Source organism: Homarus americanus, unplaced genomic scaffold (genome assembly GCF_018991925.1).
Source record: "Homarus americanus isolate GMGI-L3 unplaced genomic scaffold, GMGI_Hamer_2.0 scaffold2539, whole genome shotgun sequence".
Lineage (NCBI taxonomy): Eukaryota > Metazoa > Arthropoda > Malacostraca > Decapoda > Nephropidae > Homarus > Homarus americanus.
This window is the reverse complement of record NW_024725489.1, coordinates 4,208,596-4,229,920: the sequence shown is the minus strand read 5'-3', so window position 1 is coordinate 4,229,920 and position 21,325 is coordinate 4,208,596. Positions and strand designations below refer to the sequence as shown.

At 37.5% G+C, this 21,325-nt stretch overlaps 1 protein-coding gene across 9 annotated transcripts in view; it reads right to left on the bottom strand.

Moving 5' to 3' along the window:
- LOC121865021 (extended synaptotagmin-1-like) overlaps window positions 1-21,325 on the bottom strand; it is a 98,492-nt gene that overhangs the window by 11,632 nt on the left and 65,535 nt on the right. For 7 of the 9 annotated variants that reach the window (XM_042364317.1, XM_042364314.1, XM_042364315.1 and 4 more), the window contains exons 12-15: window positions 18,725-18,736; window positions 9,390-9,533; window positions 8,420-8,575; window positions 7,662-7,938 (exon numbers count right to left, since the gene is read on the bottom strand). In XM_042364317.1, the coding sequence (XP_042220251.1) occupies window positions 7,662-7,938; window positions 8,420-8,575; window positions 9,390-9,533; window positions 18,725-18,736 (589 nt within the window). The remainder of the gene's footprint in view (window positions 1-7,661; window positions 7,939-8,419; window positions 8,576-9,389; window positions 9,534-18,724; window positions 18,737-21,325) is intronic. The other 2 variants (XM_042364321.1, XM_042364318.1) reach the window with 2 other exon arrangements.

The following is a 21,325-nucleotide window of genomic DNA, read 5'->3' as shown; positions in this document are numbered from 1 at the left end:
TCAAGTTTAATCCCGTTCGTAAATTGGGGACCCCCTGTATACATTTCTTTCCTGCCAATGCATCAGGATTATAAATTGTCATTATTTTTACATTGGCTGGGAATATTTGCACGAGTTAGGGACAGGGCAACCAATGAACATGGCTGAGCCATTAAGCATCCACCCATGACCCAGTCTGATGTTTTATGCTGTTCCATTTGCATCTTTATCTCATGTGGAAGAACATTTAAATTAAATTTAGGTTTGATTTTGTAGCACTTGGTTAGTATCCTCTACATACTTTATCCAGTGCACAATGAGTTCACTATAGTGATGTGGTGCCTGGTATGCAGGCCAATCTGGGAAGTAGTCGTGTACAGTTGCAGTTAAAAGTAATCATCCACTCAACCGGTAACCCTTGCACCTGGCCAGGTCCTTTCTGCCCAGCAAGTCACATGGGGTGGAGAGGAAAATGATTGAATTGGGGAGGGCCTTTAACTGAGGGAGGGAGGGAGGGGGGGGGGGTTGAAGAAATTAGGGGAATCATGATAGAGTATGAAGGGAAGATGTACAGTATGTACTTTTCTTCACTATATTATCTTCGGTCTACATGCTTGAAAGAATAATTGATGAGGACCCTTATTTTATGATTAATATTTGTGCCAGCCATTTCCTTATTTATCATTTTTTCAGGTTGTGGTTCAAGTTTTAAGACAGGTAGTAGGCAGCTACCAAACAGGGAGGTACAAGCCGTTTAGGAATATATTGGAAGCATAATGTGCTGTCTAATGGTAGACCCTGCTGCCATATGGCATCACAAAAATTGTGACCAAGTCCCAGGTTGCCGATCTGACTTTCTACCTCATTTACACACAATTGCAGGGTTTCAATTGTTTCTCTTACTTTGACAACACAACACGCATACAATAAGTACTCGCTTAACGTTGAGGCTATGTTCCTGAAAACGTAACGATATACAAAACAACGTTAAGCTAATAAATTTTCCCATAAGAAAAAGATAAAATACGGGAGTTACGTTCCTGAGCCTCCCTTTGCCCCATGAAATACATTACATATACAGAAATTCAATGGCATATTTATAGAAACATCGATATGAGGAGAAACTTTGCAATTTCCAATACCAGGTATGTTGTAGACAGCCGCGCACAAATCAATAATTTGCCTGCGAACTGTCAATCAACATTTAGTGTCCATCCTAGGATAGGTGTGGAGCAGTGGCTAAACACCATTTTCACTATCACCTCACATTCATAACTAATAAACACAGTATTACAGAGTGGGCAAGGCACATTCTTTCCAACAATTTATTCTTAAATTGGAAGTGATAAGTAACTAAACTAAGTAACAGCTTAGTTTAGTGTTACTGGTGGCGAGCAAGGCCAAACACAATGTATGCCCCCTCCTGTCATAGGTTGATTATACAGGTATCAGGGGGCTTTCCCTCACGGAAGCCAGATGCTGTTACACCTAATGGCACATTACCTGCTAAATGATCACACTCATTCATGCCAGTTAAGTGAGCAATGCACAGGCTGACGAGTTTTGAATGGATAAAAATCTAACCTTTACTAAAAAATAAATTTTCAATGTGGGCGAGTGACATTAAATCCATGACTCACTAAAAAATCTATCCGAGTTGATATGACTGTTAGAGGATGCCACAAGCGAAACCACACTTGACAAAATTACTGAGTATTAACATGTCTTTCCACAAGCAACCACAGACAGGAACAGTATTCTGCTATACAATGGACGAGTTGTCGGTTCTGAGTAAACAAGAAATACACTCTGCCACGTTCGTAGAGCGATATGGTATATATAATTTGTAATAAAAGTTTAAAGTCCTCCTATAATAGTCGAGATAAGTTTATTTTAGAAACAGGGCAGTCATTTGCAATGACGTCACCAGTTTCCCCAGACGACAATCTCCAACAAACTCACTGCTGCAGTCGTAGGTAATACAAAGGATGGCCTCTTCAGGCCCCAAATGCCACATTCAAGTAAGTTTTAAGGATGATTTTTTATGGTCCAAGTGAAGATATGTGCCGTGAAAAGCAGCTTATAGACATAAAAACTCCCATGTTCACACCAGCTCAGCTGTCATGTATTCTTACCAGGTAGACTTTCTTTTCTTTTTTTTTTCAGTGCATACAGAGTACTTGTATATCAGTACTAGATTGAGATACGAGTCAATTTAGAAGCAATGACATTGTTTGGACTGTCTTGATAATGCCTGATGCTAGCTAAACATAACATAGTGCTGTTATTGTTTTGATTCACCAATGACCCACTGAGATATCATTCATATTAATTAATGGGTAAAATTTTTCTTCAACTACCGTAAGTACTGTACTGTACTGTACTGTACAGTGATATCTCTGTTAGCCGAAACAATTGGTGCAGAGCACTTCCGGGATTGAGAGATTTCCGGGCAACGAGATGACTCTCTCAAGGCCGGAAAAAAATCCCTCATTCCCGGAATTTTCCGGGTAATGGAAAAATGTTCTCGGTAGTTCCAGAAATTGCCCAGAACATAATCTCTCGAACCCGGAAAAATATATCTCATCCTCGGAATTTTTTTTAGTTACTACTCCCCCTTTTACCGGTGTATGTTAAGCTAATCTTATAACTTATAAAATAACTATCATACCCTAACCCATAACCTGTATTTTCTTGTGCAATCAAAAAATGTTTTGCGACAGAAATCCTGTAGATATAATGTGTCTTATTCTTTAAAGTACTTAATCCCAGTTAGAATCTTAAGGTTCCCCAAATGACCAAAACCAAAATAATACCAATATTGTTTGGAATGTTTATACAGTAGGCTCTCACCAATAACGTTTAATAGGTACCTGAAAAACACCGTTATTAGCGAAAACGTTATTTGTGTGACATTAAAATACATGTAAAAAGGGTTTATTGGTGCCGCCGCCACAAGAATTTCACCCATTTTTTCCCTTGAAGCCCTGCCTAACACTTTTTGTTAGCTGAAATAAAAAGAATTGCTATTCAATCATCAAAATAAAGAGGTTGAGTAACACTTAGCTTGGGGGAGATTTCGAGGTGCTTGGTGTGATGATTGTTCCGTATCTGAGGGCCGCGAACACTTGCACTGTCTTTCATTCTACAAGCTAACCATTTCACAAGAAAATGCTCTGTTATCACTAACAACCTGTTTTTATTGCCTTTATCATTCATAGCTCGCCTCGCATTTCCATCACTACCGAAATATTTTTAGCCAGCGCAATACTCTTCTTGGTCTCCTCTAAGTTCCTCTTAATATTTCGCACTGTAGACTCAGGACAGTTCAATTTCCTCACTTTAAAAGTTCCCAGTCATTCAGGTGGCAAATCACTCCCTCCACCACCTCCCCTAGCCCCTACAGGCAAAAATGCGGAAGCTATTATTGATCACCGACCCTAACAACCACTGGTCATAGGTGAAAATCTCACACGTGGGCGCAGCGCTGTATTCCACTGAGCGTGTGAGAGCGGACAACTGCGTCAACAACATGGTGGCAAACAAACGCTATCATTGATGCGCTCGGACGCTTCCCGCGAAATTTCCGTTATTCAAGAGAATCCAGACGTTATTATTGAAAATGGGTATCTATTGTAACTTACCGTTATTGTCGAAAACGTTATTGTGGAAGTCGTTATTGGCGAGAGCCTACTGTACTATGAAATTTGTTGTATTGGCAGCGAATATCCATTGAATTAGTTTGTGCTTAGTAATCTTTATATATTCAATATAGCATTACTGTGTTGCACAGTAAAGCAAAATTAATTATCTTATAATATTTATTTACAGAGCCAATCAGCCGAGAAGGTTGGACAACTACTTCCAGGGTTCATCAAGGCAGATGAAAGAAATTTACCAAAAGTAGATGTCTTTATGATTGTAGAGTGTGATCAAGAACTCTGCCATCTCAAGCCCATTCCCTGGCCATGGTCGTCCCTAGGCCTTCCGCAACATTAAATAGAGATGAAAACTTACATTTTCCAGAAATGAAATAGTGAACAGTGAAGAAAACTTACATTTTCCAGAAATGAAATAGTGAACAGTGAAGAAAACTTCCATGTTGGAGTTATCGGTCTTTTGCATCATTTTGGCACCCAGCAAGTAAATACACACGATGATATTTGAACAGTAATTTATTTTAACCAAAAAATAAGGTATGCCTGTGTATATTAACATTGTATATGGCCACATATCCTGTATTTCTGCTGGTAACAACACATATTGTACACCACAGATGGCTGCCTCCAGGCTCCCACTCGGCAGTTCGAGCCAACCTGTGACGTCACAACCAATCGCAGAACTTTTCGCAGTCTTGTGACTTTTTAGTTACTTTAACCCTTATTTTTTTTACACCCTTTGGTCCAATTTATTTAAGAAAATCAATACCATAGTGAATTTAAGCGTTTTATTTAGCCATTGACTTGCCATCTTACGAAAAAATTCCGACCGACAACTCGTCCATCATCTTACTTCTGAGCGAGGCCACATTAAATAATAGTCAAATTTTTTAAGTACGAACATTTCTTTGATTGTTATATGCTACAAGGTTCAGGAGTGCCCTCTCCATGCACAATTGGTTACAAACACTGGAAGACATACAACAAATTAAACACATGCACAGTTAATACAATGAAAAAATAAACAAACATTAAAGTACTGTTAAAATATTAAGATCAATAATACGGCTAGAAAACCAACTCGTATGAAAGTGCAACTACTGTCAGTCATACATGAAACCAAACACCACCAACAGGATTTAGTAATCTGATAATGTAACCATTTCAGCATGAGAGCTATGAATGCAGAGTCAGTATTTGGTCATTTTCCCAACATGATGAGAGTCAATTAGCTGCAGTCTACATACAGAGTCCTTCCTCACACAAACTGAGGATCTACTATTTTGTCATGGATAGTAAGAAGTTTTTTCGTCTTTTATGTTTCCTTACATGCATATTAAAAAAGATGAATGAAATCTGAAATGCATGTCTCTTCTGCATGGTATGATGATTACATATTGGTCTCTGTCATGGGAGGTTTAGTTACACAATGGTCTATCACATGAAGGTTTTGTAACACTGGACAAACGTATGAACATTTTGTAATGAGAGTTCTAAAACCCCTACTTCTACATCAGCAGAATATATCAAATATCATATTGCTCACAGTTATCCAGACTTGTGGCTTCGTTAACCTTGAGCTGCGTCCCTTTGTGGTGCGAGCGTCTGCCAGCTCCAGGTAAGGACACTTGACTGAGTAGTGCCCTCCGAGTTGCTTGTACACCTCAATCAGATCTCCCCTTGCCCGTCTGTAGTATAAGCTAGGCAAGATCGGGCACTCCAATCTCTCCGGGTAGTTGAGGTGTCGTAGTGCAGGCACCAGTCTGGTGGCCCTCTTCTGGACATTTTCAATCAGCTGACAGTCCCTGGCATATCTCAGGGACCAGATGGGGTGACAGTACTCCAAACGGGAAAGCACTTCACTCTTGAAGATCATTACGAGGGACGGACCATCTAGATATCTGAACAAGCTTCTTATAAGACCTAATAGCTCAGTTGCCCGATTTACCTTCTCGCAATGGCTATATATTATTTCCTGGTTTGCCAATGCATTTTTTTTGCAATTATTTTTCCTGACACTTTGTCTGTGCAACCCTATACATATATCCCCTTTGTTCCTCTCCTATCTTACACTTATCTTCCCACTTTCTTCAATACAACCCAACCATACAATGCTGTACTTTGACTGAATAATATATTATACTGTACCTTCACCAGTGATGAGTGGGTGGTCTCCCTTAAGGCCAAACAAAGGCCATCTTTGTGGATAGTATTAGAATAAGAGAAAATTGTAATTCTCACGGAAAACTGTAATGACTGATAGGGTCACACTGGACGAACCCATCTCACATCTGTCCCAAGAAGGTATCAAACCCTTTGAGCAAAAGTATTATTATGGTTTTCAACCACTAATCTGGTACTTTCCTTGTCATAGGACACTTTATTAGTCAGATGGTTATTTTATCTCTCCATGTATCAATATACAGTACAGTACCTGCCCTAACATCATACACTCCCAGAGGTTTCCTCATTACTGATTAAAAATTCTCTCCATCAGACAATCAAAATATTTATGAGATTTGCTTCTCGGTTTCCTCAAACAAAAGGAATACATAATTTGAAAATTATTGTCTTTAATTTACTTTTGATATCCATTACTCAAGACATTTTTATTACCCGAGCCCAGACTAATTAGTCATTCATCCGATCCAAATTTACACTTTAAAACAAAACTTGTACTCCTACAAAAGAGGAGTAATATTAAAGTAAACTTCACATGAAAGTGATGAATCAAGACATAACCTGGGTGAAACCTACTCTTCCCTCCTTAGCAACCCATAAACCTTTCTAACACCCAGTTTTTCCCTCAGATATAAGCACTTCTTTCTACCTTAAATCCTCTGAAAATTTTCTCCAATTTATGTTCCTGTGGACTGCACCCCTATACCATACATGTTAGACTATCACTTGGACCAGGGAGGTGGACAGTGGCCCCAAATCACTCAATGCTGTATAACATCACCAGGAACACGGAGAGCATCACCTGAACACACTTTACTTGACTAGTGAAGTAAAGCGTGTTTAATACTTCTGTGACCAACAACTCCCTTTCCCTCTAACTGGCAAATCTCCTACTGGCAAAGATATTTGCCTTCCTAATCTCACCCAGACCTCCAAGTCACCTACAGGCAACTCTTAATGGACCCCATACAATAACTCCTCTGTACACTTTATCTGTCTTTGTCCCACTTTGTGATGTTCCATGAAGTTTTATTTCTAAGCAACTGATATTTACTGGTTTATCATGTGCACATTTCAAAATATATACCGGGTAAATATTATTATATATATAAAACTGGTGCTACACAAGGGCTGTACCCTGTATTATGGTGCATATGGGTAAAAATTACCCCTTTAGGAACAACCTAGAGTAAAAAAGGAGAAGCTTACTAAACAAAATGTAGCAACTGAACGAACGAGGGATAGTGGAACATGCTGTTGGTCCTGTATTATGGTGGTAGCCTGGCCTTCCTTGCCTAAGGGTATCCTCACATATTTGTTGCCCTACCATGGGTAGGTGGAAACCTCTGCCATACAGGCACGCATACCAACCCTCCCAGCACATCAGGTGATGTATGGATCTTTACGCAAGTCAGCCCCCCGCAATACTTTTGTTTTACTGTGTACATTACTGCTCACTTTGTAAAGCCCCAGCAACCATATTTAAATCTAATTTAGCCAAGATGCATTAATGATAAATTGAGGTAGTTTATGGTATATTTCTCAATATCTGTCAGTTTTATATTTAAATATTGAAGACTGATATTCTTCCATAGCACTTCAATAGGTGTTCAATATAAAACTTGTTTTTCAATGCACTAAAATTACGAATTAAGGCACCAATTTCAAATTATACTGCACTTGTAAGCTTGGCCATGCAATTCATTTTTCAAACTGCATATATGTACAGTGATAACATACTGTAAAGTCTCATGCCTCCTAATACTTACATCAATACCTGCAGGCAGTTTGTAGTCATGCTTTCTACCTACTTGAGCCCTGGATATCATGAGAGAACCTTACCAGCAACTGCAACCACTCCTGGGCCTTCACTCTTTTCTGCCAAGGAAACTTCCTCCTTTATGGGAGCAGATTTTTTCTCAGGATCAGCAGCAGGAACGGGATTGCTTGGGATTTCTGTGGGTGGGACAGAAGCAAGGGGGGGTTCTGGGACTGCTGATGGGAAAGTGGATGGAGGGGGTTCAGAGATGGCAGCAGGAGTGGAGGAATCTATTTCTGCCTCACCCTTTTCCTTTGGACCACCGTCCCCATCATCTTTTTTAAGGGCCGTCTTCAGAATCTGTGGAATAATAGAACACCAGTATTAATAAGCAATATAGTTCACATCCTGCTATATATTGGAGGAGGTATGTCCTGTCTCTTCATCAATATGTATCCAAGTTCTAAAGAAAGATCCCAACTTTGCTTCAGTGGACTGGATAATTATATCACCACAGGTTTCCCAAAACACCTATTACTTTCTTTTCCTCATTTACTCCAATTCAATTTGCTACTCACTTATTCTCACCAAGAGCCACCTTAAGATATCTGGAACACTTCACTTCCTCCATTCTATCTTCCATTGAAACTAATTTTATTTTTATCATATAATTTTCTATCAATATCTATTACTACACCTAGTATTAAATATAATGGTGATCAAGTAAATGGGTCGAAACTAATCCACAAAAATGTTGAGCAATCCACATAAAAAACCAGGCTAAGATACCATATTTGTCACTGTGCAGTTTCTTTACTTTATACTGTACTCTAACACTAACCCTGAGAGTGATGTTAAGTTTAAGCGCAGCCAGGCCACCACTGGCACCACTCAAGGGGTATTCTTCGTTCTTAACATCCAGGTTACGTTCCTTCAGCAAAACATTCAGGTCCAACTCAATTTTACCCTGTACTTGGCTTGTCTTGTGATCAATAACCTGCAAAACATTAAGATTAATTAGCCTTAAATTAAATACTTAAAAAACTTAACAAAAAACAATGATCCCTCTCATATTTTGAGGGTTTCCATTCAACTATTCATTGTCAAATGAAATAAATAAAAAATAATTCAGTTAGTTGTGGTAACTTGTATTCACTTCACAAGCATCGAGTATCTTAACTACATTGCCACTAAGAACATATTACACAAATCTGGATCTAGAAATATGAGCCATGGTTAGACATACAAATACTGTAAGAGAAGACCAAAATTTGTATTGAACTGTATTAAATTCATAGGACTTGGTTAATTTGCTAGTGCCTATCTGCCAAGTTTATGCTGTAAAGGGCAATGTAGGCTGGGTACCGGTATGTAGAAAAATAAATACAAATAAAAATTCAAGTGAAACTCAATTCCATCAAGATGACCATCATCCTATATAGCTCCATCAATTTTTTTTTATTCTTCTAAAAACTGAGGTTTTAGGGTTGCACACACTCACATACTCGTGCATGCACAAAGCAGTTGTCTGTTCCCTTCTTTTATTTCTTGTAGGATAAAATAACCAAAGGCACTGTGGTAGTCATGACTGAAATTGTTTATGCCACTAAACAAAGTCAAGTTTGAAGCATTGTCTTTCTTCAAAATAAAATCCACCAGATTCTGACATTAACACCACCCACAAAGTTGTTTACAAAAACTTGAAGAGAAAAATCAGGTGAACACATTAAGTAAAAAATAAGTCATAATGTTTAGGCTAATATTGCTAAACCAAAAAGAATATCTCCTGAAATATAAATCTCAAATCATACCTCAATCTTAAGCTCCTGTGTGCGAGGGTTTCGCACAAGGAAAGTGAACCCTTCTTCAAACACTGGGTCGTTTGTTCGCTGACGGACAGTGGTTTCCTGCTGCAAGTTGCCAACATGTAGCCGCACAAATGGGTCAGGGATGTTCTGGTGTAAACATAAAACTTTGATTAGCATCATTTTAGGGACAAGAAACAATCATCAGTACTTTTCCTTCTAATTCCTTCATCAATTGAACTTGCAGCAAATATTATTATGTATAGTACTGTATTTACTGTACAACCAAAACAATCATAAAACACATGATTTTTTTTTTTCTGAAATTACACAACATACTTTAGGCTAAATTAAAACTGGAACTTGAATATCAAGGGGAATTTCCTAACAAAGTACACGATTTTCTCACCCAGTCATCATTTATAAGATCAATCAAAATTTTACCTTGGTTCTTAACCAATGTGATAAAACTTGAGGTAGTTCTGAAAACCATCAATTACTTCACATCTAAAAATCAATTACTGTACTCAAAATGAGCAAAATCATATTATTCCAACAACGAACCAAAACTTTTGATCCATTAAAGAAACAAACTCATTTGAATTTTCAAACATCAGGACTTGTGTACACCCACTAAAAAATTATTCGGCACCCTTACGGTGTGATACAATATGACACGTGTCGAATAATTTTTTAGCGGGTGTACATGTAGGTTAAGAAGCAATTAGTATAATCATGATACTGAAACCTCATTAATCCAGATCACATGGTGAGCAATGTGTCGATTCCTGGCCCTTCCACTTCTTTCCGTTCTAGTTCATGTCTTAGTGGGGTCACATCTCGGTGCTATTACTATACTACACCTTTTCCAGAACCTCAACAGATTTCATAATCTGAAGTTTGATGAAAAACTAAGTGTTTAAGTGCAAATTTTTGAGTGAGATTCAAAATTAGTGTACTGTACTGTGTAAGTGATTTAGTAGTACAGTACAGGTACTGTAGTATATGATAATGATGGAAAATTACATAATTTAGGAACTATTAAGACTTACGAGTACAGGTACCGGTACATAAGTTAGAAATCGAACCGACACCGAGTTTTTATTGTAGTAGTAACTACAGTATTTCTTTATTTTCAAGTCTTTGACTTTGTAGTGTTAGGAGCACTCGTGAGTTCTTTAAATGAACTGCTGCTTTTAAGAAACAAAAGACCAACTAAAATTTATTTATTATTATCAACATTATTATTAGTGTTAAAACAACTGCCTCTATACTACCTACCATCAGTACCTCTACACAGTACCTTCAGGAGCCAGTAGTTCTTTAGAAGTAAAGAAAAACACTATGTATTTAAATAAATAACCATCTGTGTTTTACAGGTTCTTGTGTTTTATCGTTCTATCTTAATTTGCCATTTATTCTATGTAGGCCATTATACTTTGAAATTTGTAGTAATCTGGATATTTTGCTTAGCTGGATCACCTTTCCTCCTATTCAATCCAAATTAATGACTTTCCCCCCAATCAATCCAAATTAATGAGGTTTCACCGCTATAAACAAACCATAAACATAACTTAGCCCAAGTTGTTACTGGTCACAAGAATAATAAATGAAAAAGTATACAATTTCCAGGTTTGTCAATGTCTTACCACACACACTATCCAACTCAAAAACAATTATACAAGTTCACTATCTACATCAAAACAAGTGTAATCTCATGTTCCAAAATATCTTTTGAATACAAGCAAGAACATTATGCTAGGATCATCAAGATCACTTACATAAAAACTACACAGCACTAATACTAAGTCATGCACTAAGTTAGGCAGGAAGGGGTGAATGTTACAATACAGAATTACGACACTTGTACCAATAGTGTATTATATCTCCAATACAAATCTGTTTCCGAGGAGAGAGGGGAAAAGTTAGAGCAATTGAGATTTTATTATCTATATTTGTTTTCAGAATCCTATACCATTCCTACTCATTACAGTTACTAGCTTCTATTTTCCATCAAGTACGAAAAAAAAATCTCTCCAACTTGTCCTTTTCCTCTTTACACACACAGTACTTAAAATTATCTAAACTAGAAAAGAAATCATTAAGAAAGCAGGAAAGTGTGTGTACTATTTTATGAAAATATCAACATGTCCCTGGCCCAACCACAACTGGTTCTCGCTTAACTCAATATGGTCTTCGTTTCCCATCCACTCTCCATATTGAGATTGGTTTGCAAGATGTCAGCCATGACAACCAAACCAAACCAAACGTTACACAAGCAGATGCAGGAGAGGGTAAGACCTACAGACATAGTACATTGACAAATACTGTACATTATGCTGGTTGACTCAGCACAACTCTGCTCTAGCAAAGGAATTTGGGGTATTAATAATGAAATGGAAAGGAATAAACCATGAATACAGTACACTATCTATTTAACGAACTCTTGATTTAGCGGAAGGAATTTTTTTCCATCATTTTTGGCTCGGTTTAATGAAATAGTTTACTAAATAGAGAATAATTTTATTAATACACTCACATCTACGGAGACACCTCAGACACAGAATATGTACATAAAAACATTATTAATGGCTTACCTTAAACCAGGGGGTTCAGTGGTTTTTAATTTTTTTCTATTACAGTGGTCCCTCGGTTAACGAATGGTTCGAATAAAAAAATTTCGGTTAACGAATTACCTCCCATAAGGATCTTCAATTCGGTTAACGAACAGAACTTCGATTAACGAAATCCTTACGACAAACACGTTTTGTTGTGAGCATCAGCTGATGGGCTAGTCTGCCAATTCGGTTATCTGTTCTATGTTTACATTCGTTTCCAGTGGAGTAAATATCAAGAAAGTTGTGCTCTTTAATATTTTTACATTTTTACATTAAAGCTATTGGTCACTCTGAAATTTAGTTAACATTGATAATATATGGTGCAGTGCAGTGTTGATTTAAATAAAATAATCTTGAATTACACCTAGTGAACTTAAAATTTATTGGTGAAATGATGGCATCAAACATGGATCCCCTGAAAGGGGATTTCTCCTCCATCCCCACTTCCTTCTCTTCTCCCTTCTCCTCCACCCCCATTCTAATTCCCATCATCATCATCAACCATGAGCCTTCTACATACACACCTCAAAGTAAGTGTACTTTCCTGTATTTTGTTTATACTTTGTATGTACTTTTCTGTGAGCTGGAACCAATTACCCAATATCCCATGGAAACAATGAATTTGGTTAACGAACGACCTTCTGGAATGGATTGTGTTCGTTAACCGAGGGACCACTGTATTTCCAAAATTTTCCAATTGATAGCCGCACTCTTGACTTTCTCCCCCACACCACTTCCTTTCCGAGACTCTTTCGGCATGATGTCTAAGCAGAATAGTTAGTTGACTGAGAGGTAGCGGTGAGCAACATACGTGGTGGCAGCAGAACAGCCCAAGCGCATATAAACAAACCCCACGCACCAAGCGGCGGAATTTAATGAATTCACGCTCTATTTAATGAACTAATTTGCTAAATTGAACAAAAATAATGGAAATTTGATTTTGCGGATATCTCGATTTACTGTACAGTGGTCCCTCGGTTAACGAGCGCCTCGGTAACGAGATTTCGGTAAACGAGTTACCTTCCATAAGATTCTTAGCTTCGGTTAGCGAGCATTCCTCGATTAACGAGTTTCTTACGAGCCGACCTGAACATGCTTTCACTTGCATTTGGCGGTCCATCAGCTGTAGTATTAGTCCGCCAATACAGTAATCGGTTCTAGGGCTTAAATTTCTAACCATTCTAGCAAATATCAAGAAGTTTATACTATTCAATAATTTTTAAAGTTTAATCTTAAATTTTTTAGTAATTTTAACAATTATTGAACATAATTGAAGGTAATGAAACTAGTTTCATGCGCACCATCCAGCCTCTCAACACACCATACAGGTGTCAGTCTGTGTCTTTTCAGTGGAGGTAACATCTTGCTTGAGACTTCAACTAAACGCTTTTTTTTTCTGTGTTTGCAAGCAAATTATTGGTCATTTTGAAATTTATTTTACATATTGACAATATATAATGCAGCGCAGTGTTGATTTAAAGAAATTAATCTTGAATTACACCAAGAGAACTAAAATTTTATGGGTGAAATGGCACCATGGGGTGACTTCTCTTCCACCCCAATGCCTTCTCTTCTCCCTTCTCAACCCCCATTCTAATTCCCATCATCATCATCATCCAGGAGCCTTCTACATACACACCTCAGTAAGTGTACTTTTCTACCTTTTTTGTTGAATTTAGGCAATTTTCGGTGAGCTGGAACCAATTACCCAAAACCCATTGAAACAATGGTTTCGGTTAACGAGCAACCTTCTAGAACGGATTGTGCTCGTTAACTGAGGGACCACTGCAACGGAAAAGGGCGGCTCGAATTAGTTTGTTAAATAGAGAAAATACTGTACTGAAGGTTTATGGTTATTTCTGAACGGTCAAGTCTTAATTTATTAATAAAATAAGCAAAACACTGAAAAGCAATTACAGTATGTACTGTATCTATGCAATGCTTATGGGAAAAATAAAATTTTAAAGAATATTTCATCATGATGACGAATATTGAATCCAAGTGGCTCAAAGTACTGTAGTTGTAAAACAAATGGACATCAGTTTACATATGAAGACAGGAATAGTTAAAAGCAAGTAGCAATCTAGAATTGTAAAAGAAACATCCTGAAATATCCGACATAATTAGGGTAAAGGAAATGAAAGGTACAGTAAAACCACCATAATTTGTACTCCTCAAATTCAAAATCACTCCTAATTCATAATGTTTAGCTGTTATGAAATATATATAACAAATTTCATAATATTTGGTAACATTTGGAAATGAGTCGTTTAAAAAAAATACGATATTGTATAGATTTAAGAAAAATTTTACATTTTGTAAAATATTGAATTAAACGAGACATTTATGAATACCTGTACTGTACAGTAAAATCTCGATGATACGAGTAGATACAATCCTTGGAGTCCGCTTGTATAGCAAAAACTCGTATAACGGAGGGAATAATACTTGGGTTAAATAAAGATGCGTTCCCGAGCACCAAGTATAGCAATGACAGCAAATGAATGCAATTCAGTACGAGCGGACAAACTGGGATAGCAGATTCAAACACTGGAGAAGGGAGAGGGTGACTGGAGAAAGGACGGTAGAGGAGAGATGCACGGTCTGCCCGAGTCCCTCACAAACTCATCTCTGCACATCTGGCTGGGGGAGGACAGTAGGGGAGGGGTGCACGGCTGGCTCAGTGGCTCATAAACACTGCCTCCACCTAGTAGGCTACTGGACCAAGCTGTGAGGTGTTACGTCTGTTTTTCAACTCGTATTTTCGGGAAGACATACGTAACTTTCCTCATTTATTTTTACTCATTTACATGCACACGCCATCATAAATACATAGTGAAAAAAGTAAAAACCTTTTTTTTTCTAAAAAAAAAAAGGGTTTTGTGATATAGTCCAGAATGCAACGTCTAGCTTTATACCTAGGTATGTAAATACCTAGCATTAACTCGCCAGGCCAACATACAGGCAATTAAAACGTCTAATAATTACTTAAATATGTAATATTAGGAGGACACGTCGCTACCTGGCATTTAATTGCAATTCTCAAAACCCCCTCCCGCACCCTCCATCACACGCATTGCTACCGTCATCTCTTGCCCTAGAGTGAGCAGTAAACAAATGTCAACTCTCTAGGGGTAGAGATGGGTTGGGTGTCGACGTCGCATTCTGGACTATATCACAAACTGTTTTTTAGAAAAAAAAACAGCCTTTTGTCCAATCCAGAATGTGACGTCTAGCTTTGATTACCCAAGCAGGAGGTGGAGATGGCGTTGCATATAAGGCTCCGTTAGCTTAGGTCCAGATTATAATTATAAACTTTTTGGAACATTTTCCAATATTAGGAACATTTACCAGAAAGTAAAATGTAATTTACATATCCCAATTAGGATACTCGCTTTATTCTGATGAGGAAGAAGAAGGTCCTGGTTGTGGAGATTAACTAGGTGGGGGATGGGACCCCAGTACCTCCACAAGTGAAGAATCTTTCAGAGATAGATGATGATTGCCGTTTTGAAAGGTCTTTGAACATTTCCAAAAGCCCACTTCTTTGATCTGACTAAGACAATTTCTTACCATCCTGTGATGAGAATACATAGGGGCCTCGATTAGGGAATGTGGTTAACCATTCTTGAAGAATCTTAACTGGGCACAATATATGAGGAACCCTCGTCTCATCATGCCGTTTTATCCTGATATGTTGTGCTTGAAAATCCTCCCTTTCATTTTTTCTTAGAATCTCCGTAGGAAAAAAGGTGACATCTTCCACAGAAAATACCAATAATGATGTATTATTGGAAATTGAAATCAGCTCACTGATTCTCATACCTGTTGCTATTGCTAGAAGGAAGGCTGCCTTCTGAAGCAATCTGTCCCAGTTCAGATTTATATTGTAATTAGGCCCCATAAGAAATTTAGTAACTTTATCTAGAGACCAAGGTGGGATTCTCTTAGACCAAGGTGGGATTCTCTTAGACCGAGGGGGTCTCTGAATGAAAAAGGACGATCCGAGCATTTGATAAATTCTTGGGTTCAAAGTAATATTAAAACCCCATACCAGAGGATAATCCAATGCTGATTTCTATGATGCAATTGTAGATCCTTGAAGGCCTTTAACTCTTAACAGAAAATCTACAAATTCTAACACCACTGTTTCCGACAATGTGATTGGAGTCATTAACCTGATAAGTTATTGAAACAGTTTCCAAGCTATCTCATATTGGTTAACTATATTGGAATTACCCAACAATCTATTTATACCTCTTTCAAGAAACTCCAAGCATGAAGTGCCAAGGACATCTTGTCCCGAGGGTGCAGTACCTGGTCTAGACATCCTTGTTGCAATTGTAGTGGATGCGGGAACCATTCCAACAGACCGAGACACCACGGATGTAGGATCCAATATAGTGCAATTAAGAGGACCTTTCCCTGGAACGGTCTAAGTTTTTTTTAACTACTATGGGGTTTAAAGAAATGCAATTAAATGCCAGGTAGTGACATGTCCTCCTAATATTACGTATTTAAGTAATTATTAGAGGTTTTAATTGCCTGTATGTTGGCCTGGCGAGTTAATGCTAGGCATTTACATACCTAGGTATAAAGCTAGACGTTGCATTCTGGATTGAACAAAAATAATTGTCCTAAGGGCAAACCTGTACAGTAGGCCCTCCAAGTTCACAGGGGTTAGGTTCTCAATGTCCGCGAATCGCCAAGTCTGCGAATAAAATTTGCTGACTGGTTTGGGGGGGGGGGGTTTACATTTTTACTTGTGTACAAAGAAATGTATATTCCCTTTATGTGTTTGCCCAAAGGACAATTATTTCTGTTACCTGAATTGTGTGTGTGTGTGTGTGTGTGTGTGTAGACACACAAAACATACAAGTAAATAATAATGGGAAAATACTCAAATAATCAAGCAAATTTATTAAAAATGCGAGTCTACCCTCAAGTCCATGCTTTATTAATAAAGTAATAAAGCACAGACTTGAGGGTTGACGGTCACATTTTTAATAAATGTGTTTGATTATTTGCAAGAGGATTTTTCCTATTATATATGTATATGTGTGTGTGTGTGTGTGCGTGTGTGTGTGTGTGCGTGTGTGTGTGTGTGTGTGTGTGCGTGCGTGCGTGCATGCGCACGTGTGCATGTGTGTGCACGCATGTGTGTGCACACACGTATATACAATACAGATAAAGGAAATTACTTTCTCAAGAACGAATGGCTCCTTGTCCCAGCCGCAAATATGATGGCAACTTTAAAACTACCCACAGACAATCTTAGGTACATCCAAGGTGTCATCCGCAAATATTAGAGGTCCGTGAAATAAAAATCTGCGAATTTGGGGGGCCTCCTGTACTCAAATGTACTAATTAATTTCTAAAATTTCTATGTCGAGTGCAAACTATGGGATGTTTGAACTCAAATTAATCATCATCTTAAAGAATTCCTGCAATGTACAGTATGTTAATTACTACCAAGTCAATTCAGTGACATTTTATAAGCAAAAACTCTCTCTATATGACAAATACACACTAGTTAGTCTTCGCTGCCCGGCTATAAACACCTCACCCCGTCCCCCATCCTCCCAGCTAGGGTGAAGGTAGTTTTAGGCTTAAAAGTTTTTATCCTAAAATGTCGCTGACTAAACATAACAATATAACTTGCATTGCTGGAATCCTTGCAAGATAGCGAAAAACTTGCATATAACCATCACAGTTTACATGAGATAAAAATTTTAGTCCTTTAGTGTACTGTAGTACATTTGAGTACAGAGTGAGTACAGTAGTATGTTGCTCAAAATTATGGCTTTTTCAGAGGAAAATGTCTGTAGTATAACTAACCCCAGTGGTCACTGTACTCACTTCTTGTATCACTGAGCAATATAGCGAATACAAGGTGCAAATTCCATAACCTTGTATCATCGAATTCTCATATAACAAGATCACCCTGTATATATGACTCATGTCGCCATGGGATGCGACCGCCCAAGTTCAGGTTGGTCAGTCTTGGAGTGCACATCGACAATCTACCGTGCAAGCTTTTTCCACTCGGTCTTCCATCCTTATCCAGTGTTTTGTTTCTTTTTTCCCTTGGGAGAAGGGGTCCTTCATATTTCAAAATCTCACAATTCGTATGGGCTAGAGTTACAACTATTTAGAATAATGGGGGTTTTACTGTAATTTACGAAGACCAATCGGGTGAAAAATGATGGGAGGTAAAAATATGCAACTGCAAAGATGAAGTTGTGCAGAGGTGGTCCTTACATTACAAGTGTGAATATTTGCATAACCAAAAGATTTTATATGCATGAAGTAAAAAAAATATTAAACTATTAAAAGAGAAAACAGACCAGAGAAATATTCAGATGAAATATATTAGCAGGAAACCATGAGACACCCGCTATATTTATGAATGCACAAACTTTCTAAAGTAATTTAAATGTTTATGCATTTATAATTAATCAATTGAAACTAGCAAAATTTTGACCAAACATTCATTACATAATTGTGCACCAATTTCAACTACCCTGTAGTGAAATTAAATCAAATATGTACAATATCAAACTATTTCCTACACTAAAATTACACCTTTACCAACAACCATAAGCTAAAATTAAACTCTTGCATGCATTAAAACTAAGTCATACCAGGAAGACAAAATGCTTCATACAAAGCCAACTGTACAAGTGAGCACACCATGCACAGACCATACTTATGATGGTTTACCTTGTGTGATGGCTGTTGAGTGGGTGAAGAGGAAAAACGTGGTGATTAATTACGGACTGAAGACAAAAGTATAAATATTAATTTTGCCTGTAAAATACAAGACCATCAGTCTAACAGTATAAAACTTCTAGATCTGACAGTGTTAGCATTCATGCTCGAGAGAAGAAAATGGAATTCAAAGAAAAATGCAATACGGTACCAAAGGTGTACATGCTTTAAACTTGCATCAACAGCGAGAAAAAGGTTTATAAATTCCCGTACTCGAAACTTATCAAAACATATCGGCTTATTCCATTAACTATACCATAATTATCCAACCACTGCCATCGGAGGCCTTGGGTCAGTTTGTAGTAAGGCAGCTTATTGGCTGGTAACTTATTTGTGAAGATTCACTACAGTTCTTTAATAATTAATAAATTGCACTGTATTTAAATTCTGATATTTTAAGGAATAAATGTTCTGTGCTGATTACTGATAATTTCTGCACTTTTGGAAGTAAAAATTTGTATGTCAAATGCTCTGGTAACAAATATCTTGGAGAAGAAATATATTACTGTACAATATTTCAGCGACATCCTCCACCACGCTGTGTGACGTCACACAGCAAGAAAGAATTTGTGTGGCTAAACTTGTTCATCACGTTCATGTTCAATTTATATTGTTTTTACCAGAGATCAACACAAAATAGTTAACCTCTAAACTAGCAGAATATAAAAACGTTAAAACATTAAAGAACTGTATTGTCTCGTGTCCATCTGCCAGACAATCAGCTGCCTTGCTATAAAGTGACTGCCTCGGTTGCAAAGTGAGTGAACAGGCTATAGACCAGGGGTCCGCAACCCCTAGTTTTCCCGCTGCATGTGGCCAGAAAGGGGTACCGGTACATATACGGCCGGCTGAGCGACATCTAAATTTTGTACTGCTCGAAGGCAGTTTCTTATTTCCATATTTTATATTTTTCAAAGTTATGTTTCTAATTTCTTAACAGAAAATTAAACTAGGCTAGTGACTAGTGCTATTAATACAATGCAGAATATGTATATACTGAAAATGAAAGCTATGTTTAGTCTTAAATATCGGTGTTGTTTACCACAATTTTCTGACAAAATATAGTCCTGCATTTCTGAATTTACATTAAATTCTGTGGAACACCATGCTGACTATGTTGGCTTGGTACACCTGTGGCCGATCGCCGATTACCTGCACCATTAAGTGGCCGACTAGTGTATAAAGGTTGCAGACCCCTGCTATAGATCATATATAAGCATATTTTATTACAAAATACAGACATGCTCAATGGGAAGAATGTAAACTGTACATTTTTACAGAACACCTGAAATAATTAGCTTTGATGTTTGGCATCCTCCATGGAAAAGCTTTCATCCTGTTTGAAATACTGTATCAGATAAATAACACCGAATCTCAGTTTAAAATTCTCTAAATCTAACTACAGGTAACAAAAGCAGTTGTAATGACAGTATCAGTTGTATTCATTTTTTCCAACTTTCAGAGGCACTACCCCGAGTGGTATATTCACCAATCCTAAGTTGGGAGGAAAAAAATCCATATTTCTGACAGCAGTTACAGTGGAGATCCATATACAAGAATATATCCAGGCACATGGATAATGCAATTGCTATACATTATTTGAAGAGTCAGGAGGAGGGTGACTAAATGACTATACAGTACCGTGCAGAGTCGGTAAGCAGTAGGTACTACGGTGATGTGTTTAACATTGACTTCATTGTGGGGTTTGAGCCACCCAAAAGTGACACAGATGAAAGGCACCAAACAATGTAAGTACAGTAGTTATTACAGTAAGTTTTGCAGTAATACATTGTACTTCAATAATAATGAAACACGTTATCTTACACATCATTCCTTATTTTTCATGCATTTATGAACCTCTGTTTTTCTTTATTATGGATGTATTCGGTGATAAAATTACCTTAAAAATGAGACCACATTCATTTTAATAGGAAAATAATTTTTGATAGCTAGCATAATAAGGTATGATAGATTACACTTATTTACATTCTGTATTTTTCTTTAAATAATTACAGACACCACATACTCTGTGCACCAATATTAATGTATTCTTCAATAAGAAACCTTCAAAATGAGACCTCTGTCATCTTGATAGGTTAATATTTGGCAAAGTTGGGGCTATTTACAATAAGAAAAACTTTTAACCCCAATATCATCATCTCTTTTGGGTGGACTTGTCCTTATCGTGTGGAGCACATCACATGCAATACTATACGGTCATTGAATGAACACAGCAACCCAATACAATGAAAATAAGTCACCCACTTTTAAGAATTATCAACCTAGTTTTTACTCATCAATATCATGATTAATGCAAGATAAGGTAACAACATACAAAATACTCGTGATGAAAAGTACTTCCATCACCAATGACCAACCTACAGTACCAACACACTTTAATAAAAACTGTACACAACGCAAGTGTGTTACTCTCTCGTGCAGGGCTCCATCAACCTTGTACTTTATAATGCACCGACTAGTATTCAATTAAAGCACAAAGAATGTTATCATCATCATCAAACTAAAATAGCTGCTGGAGCTCTACAATACTGT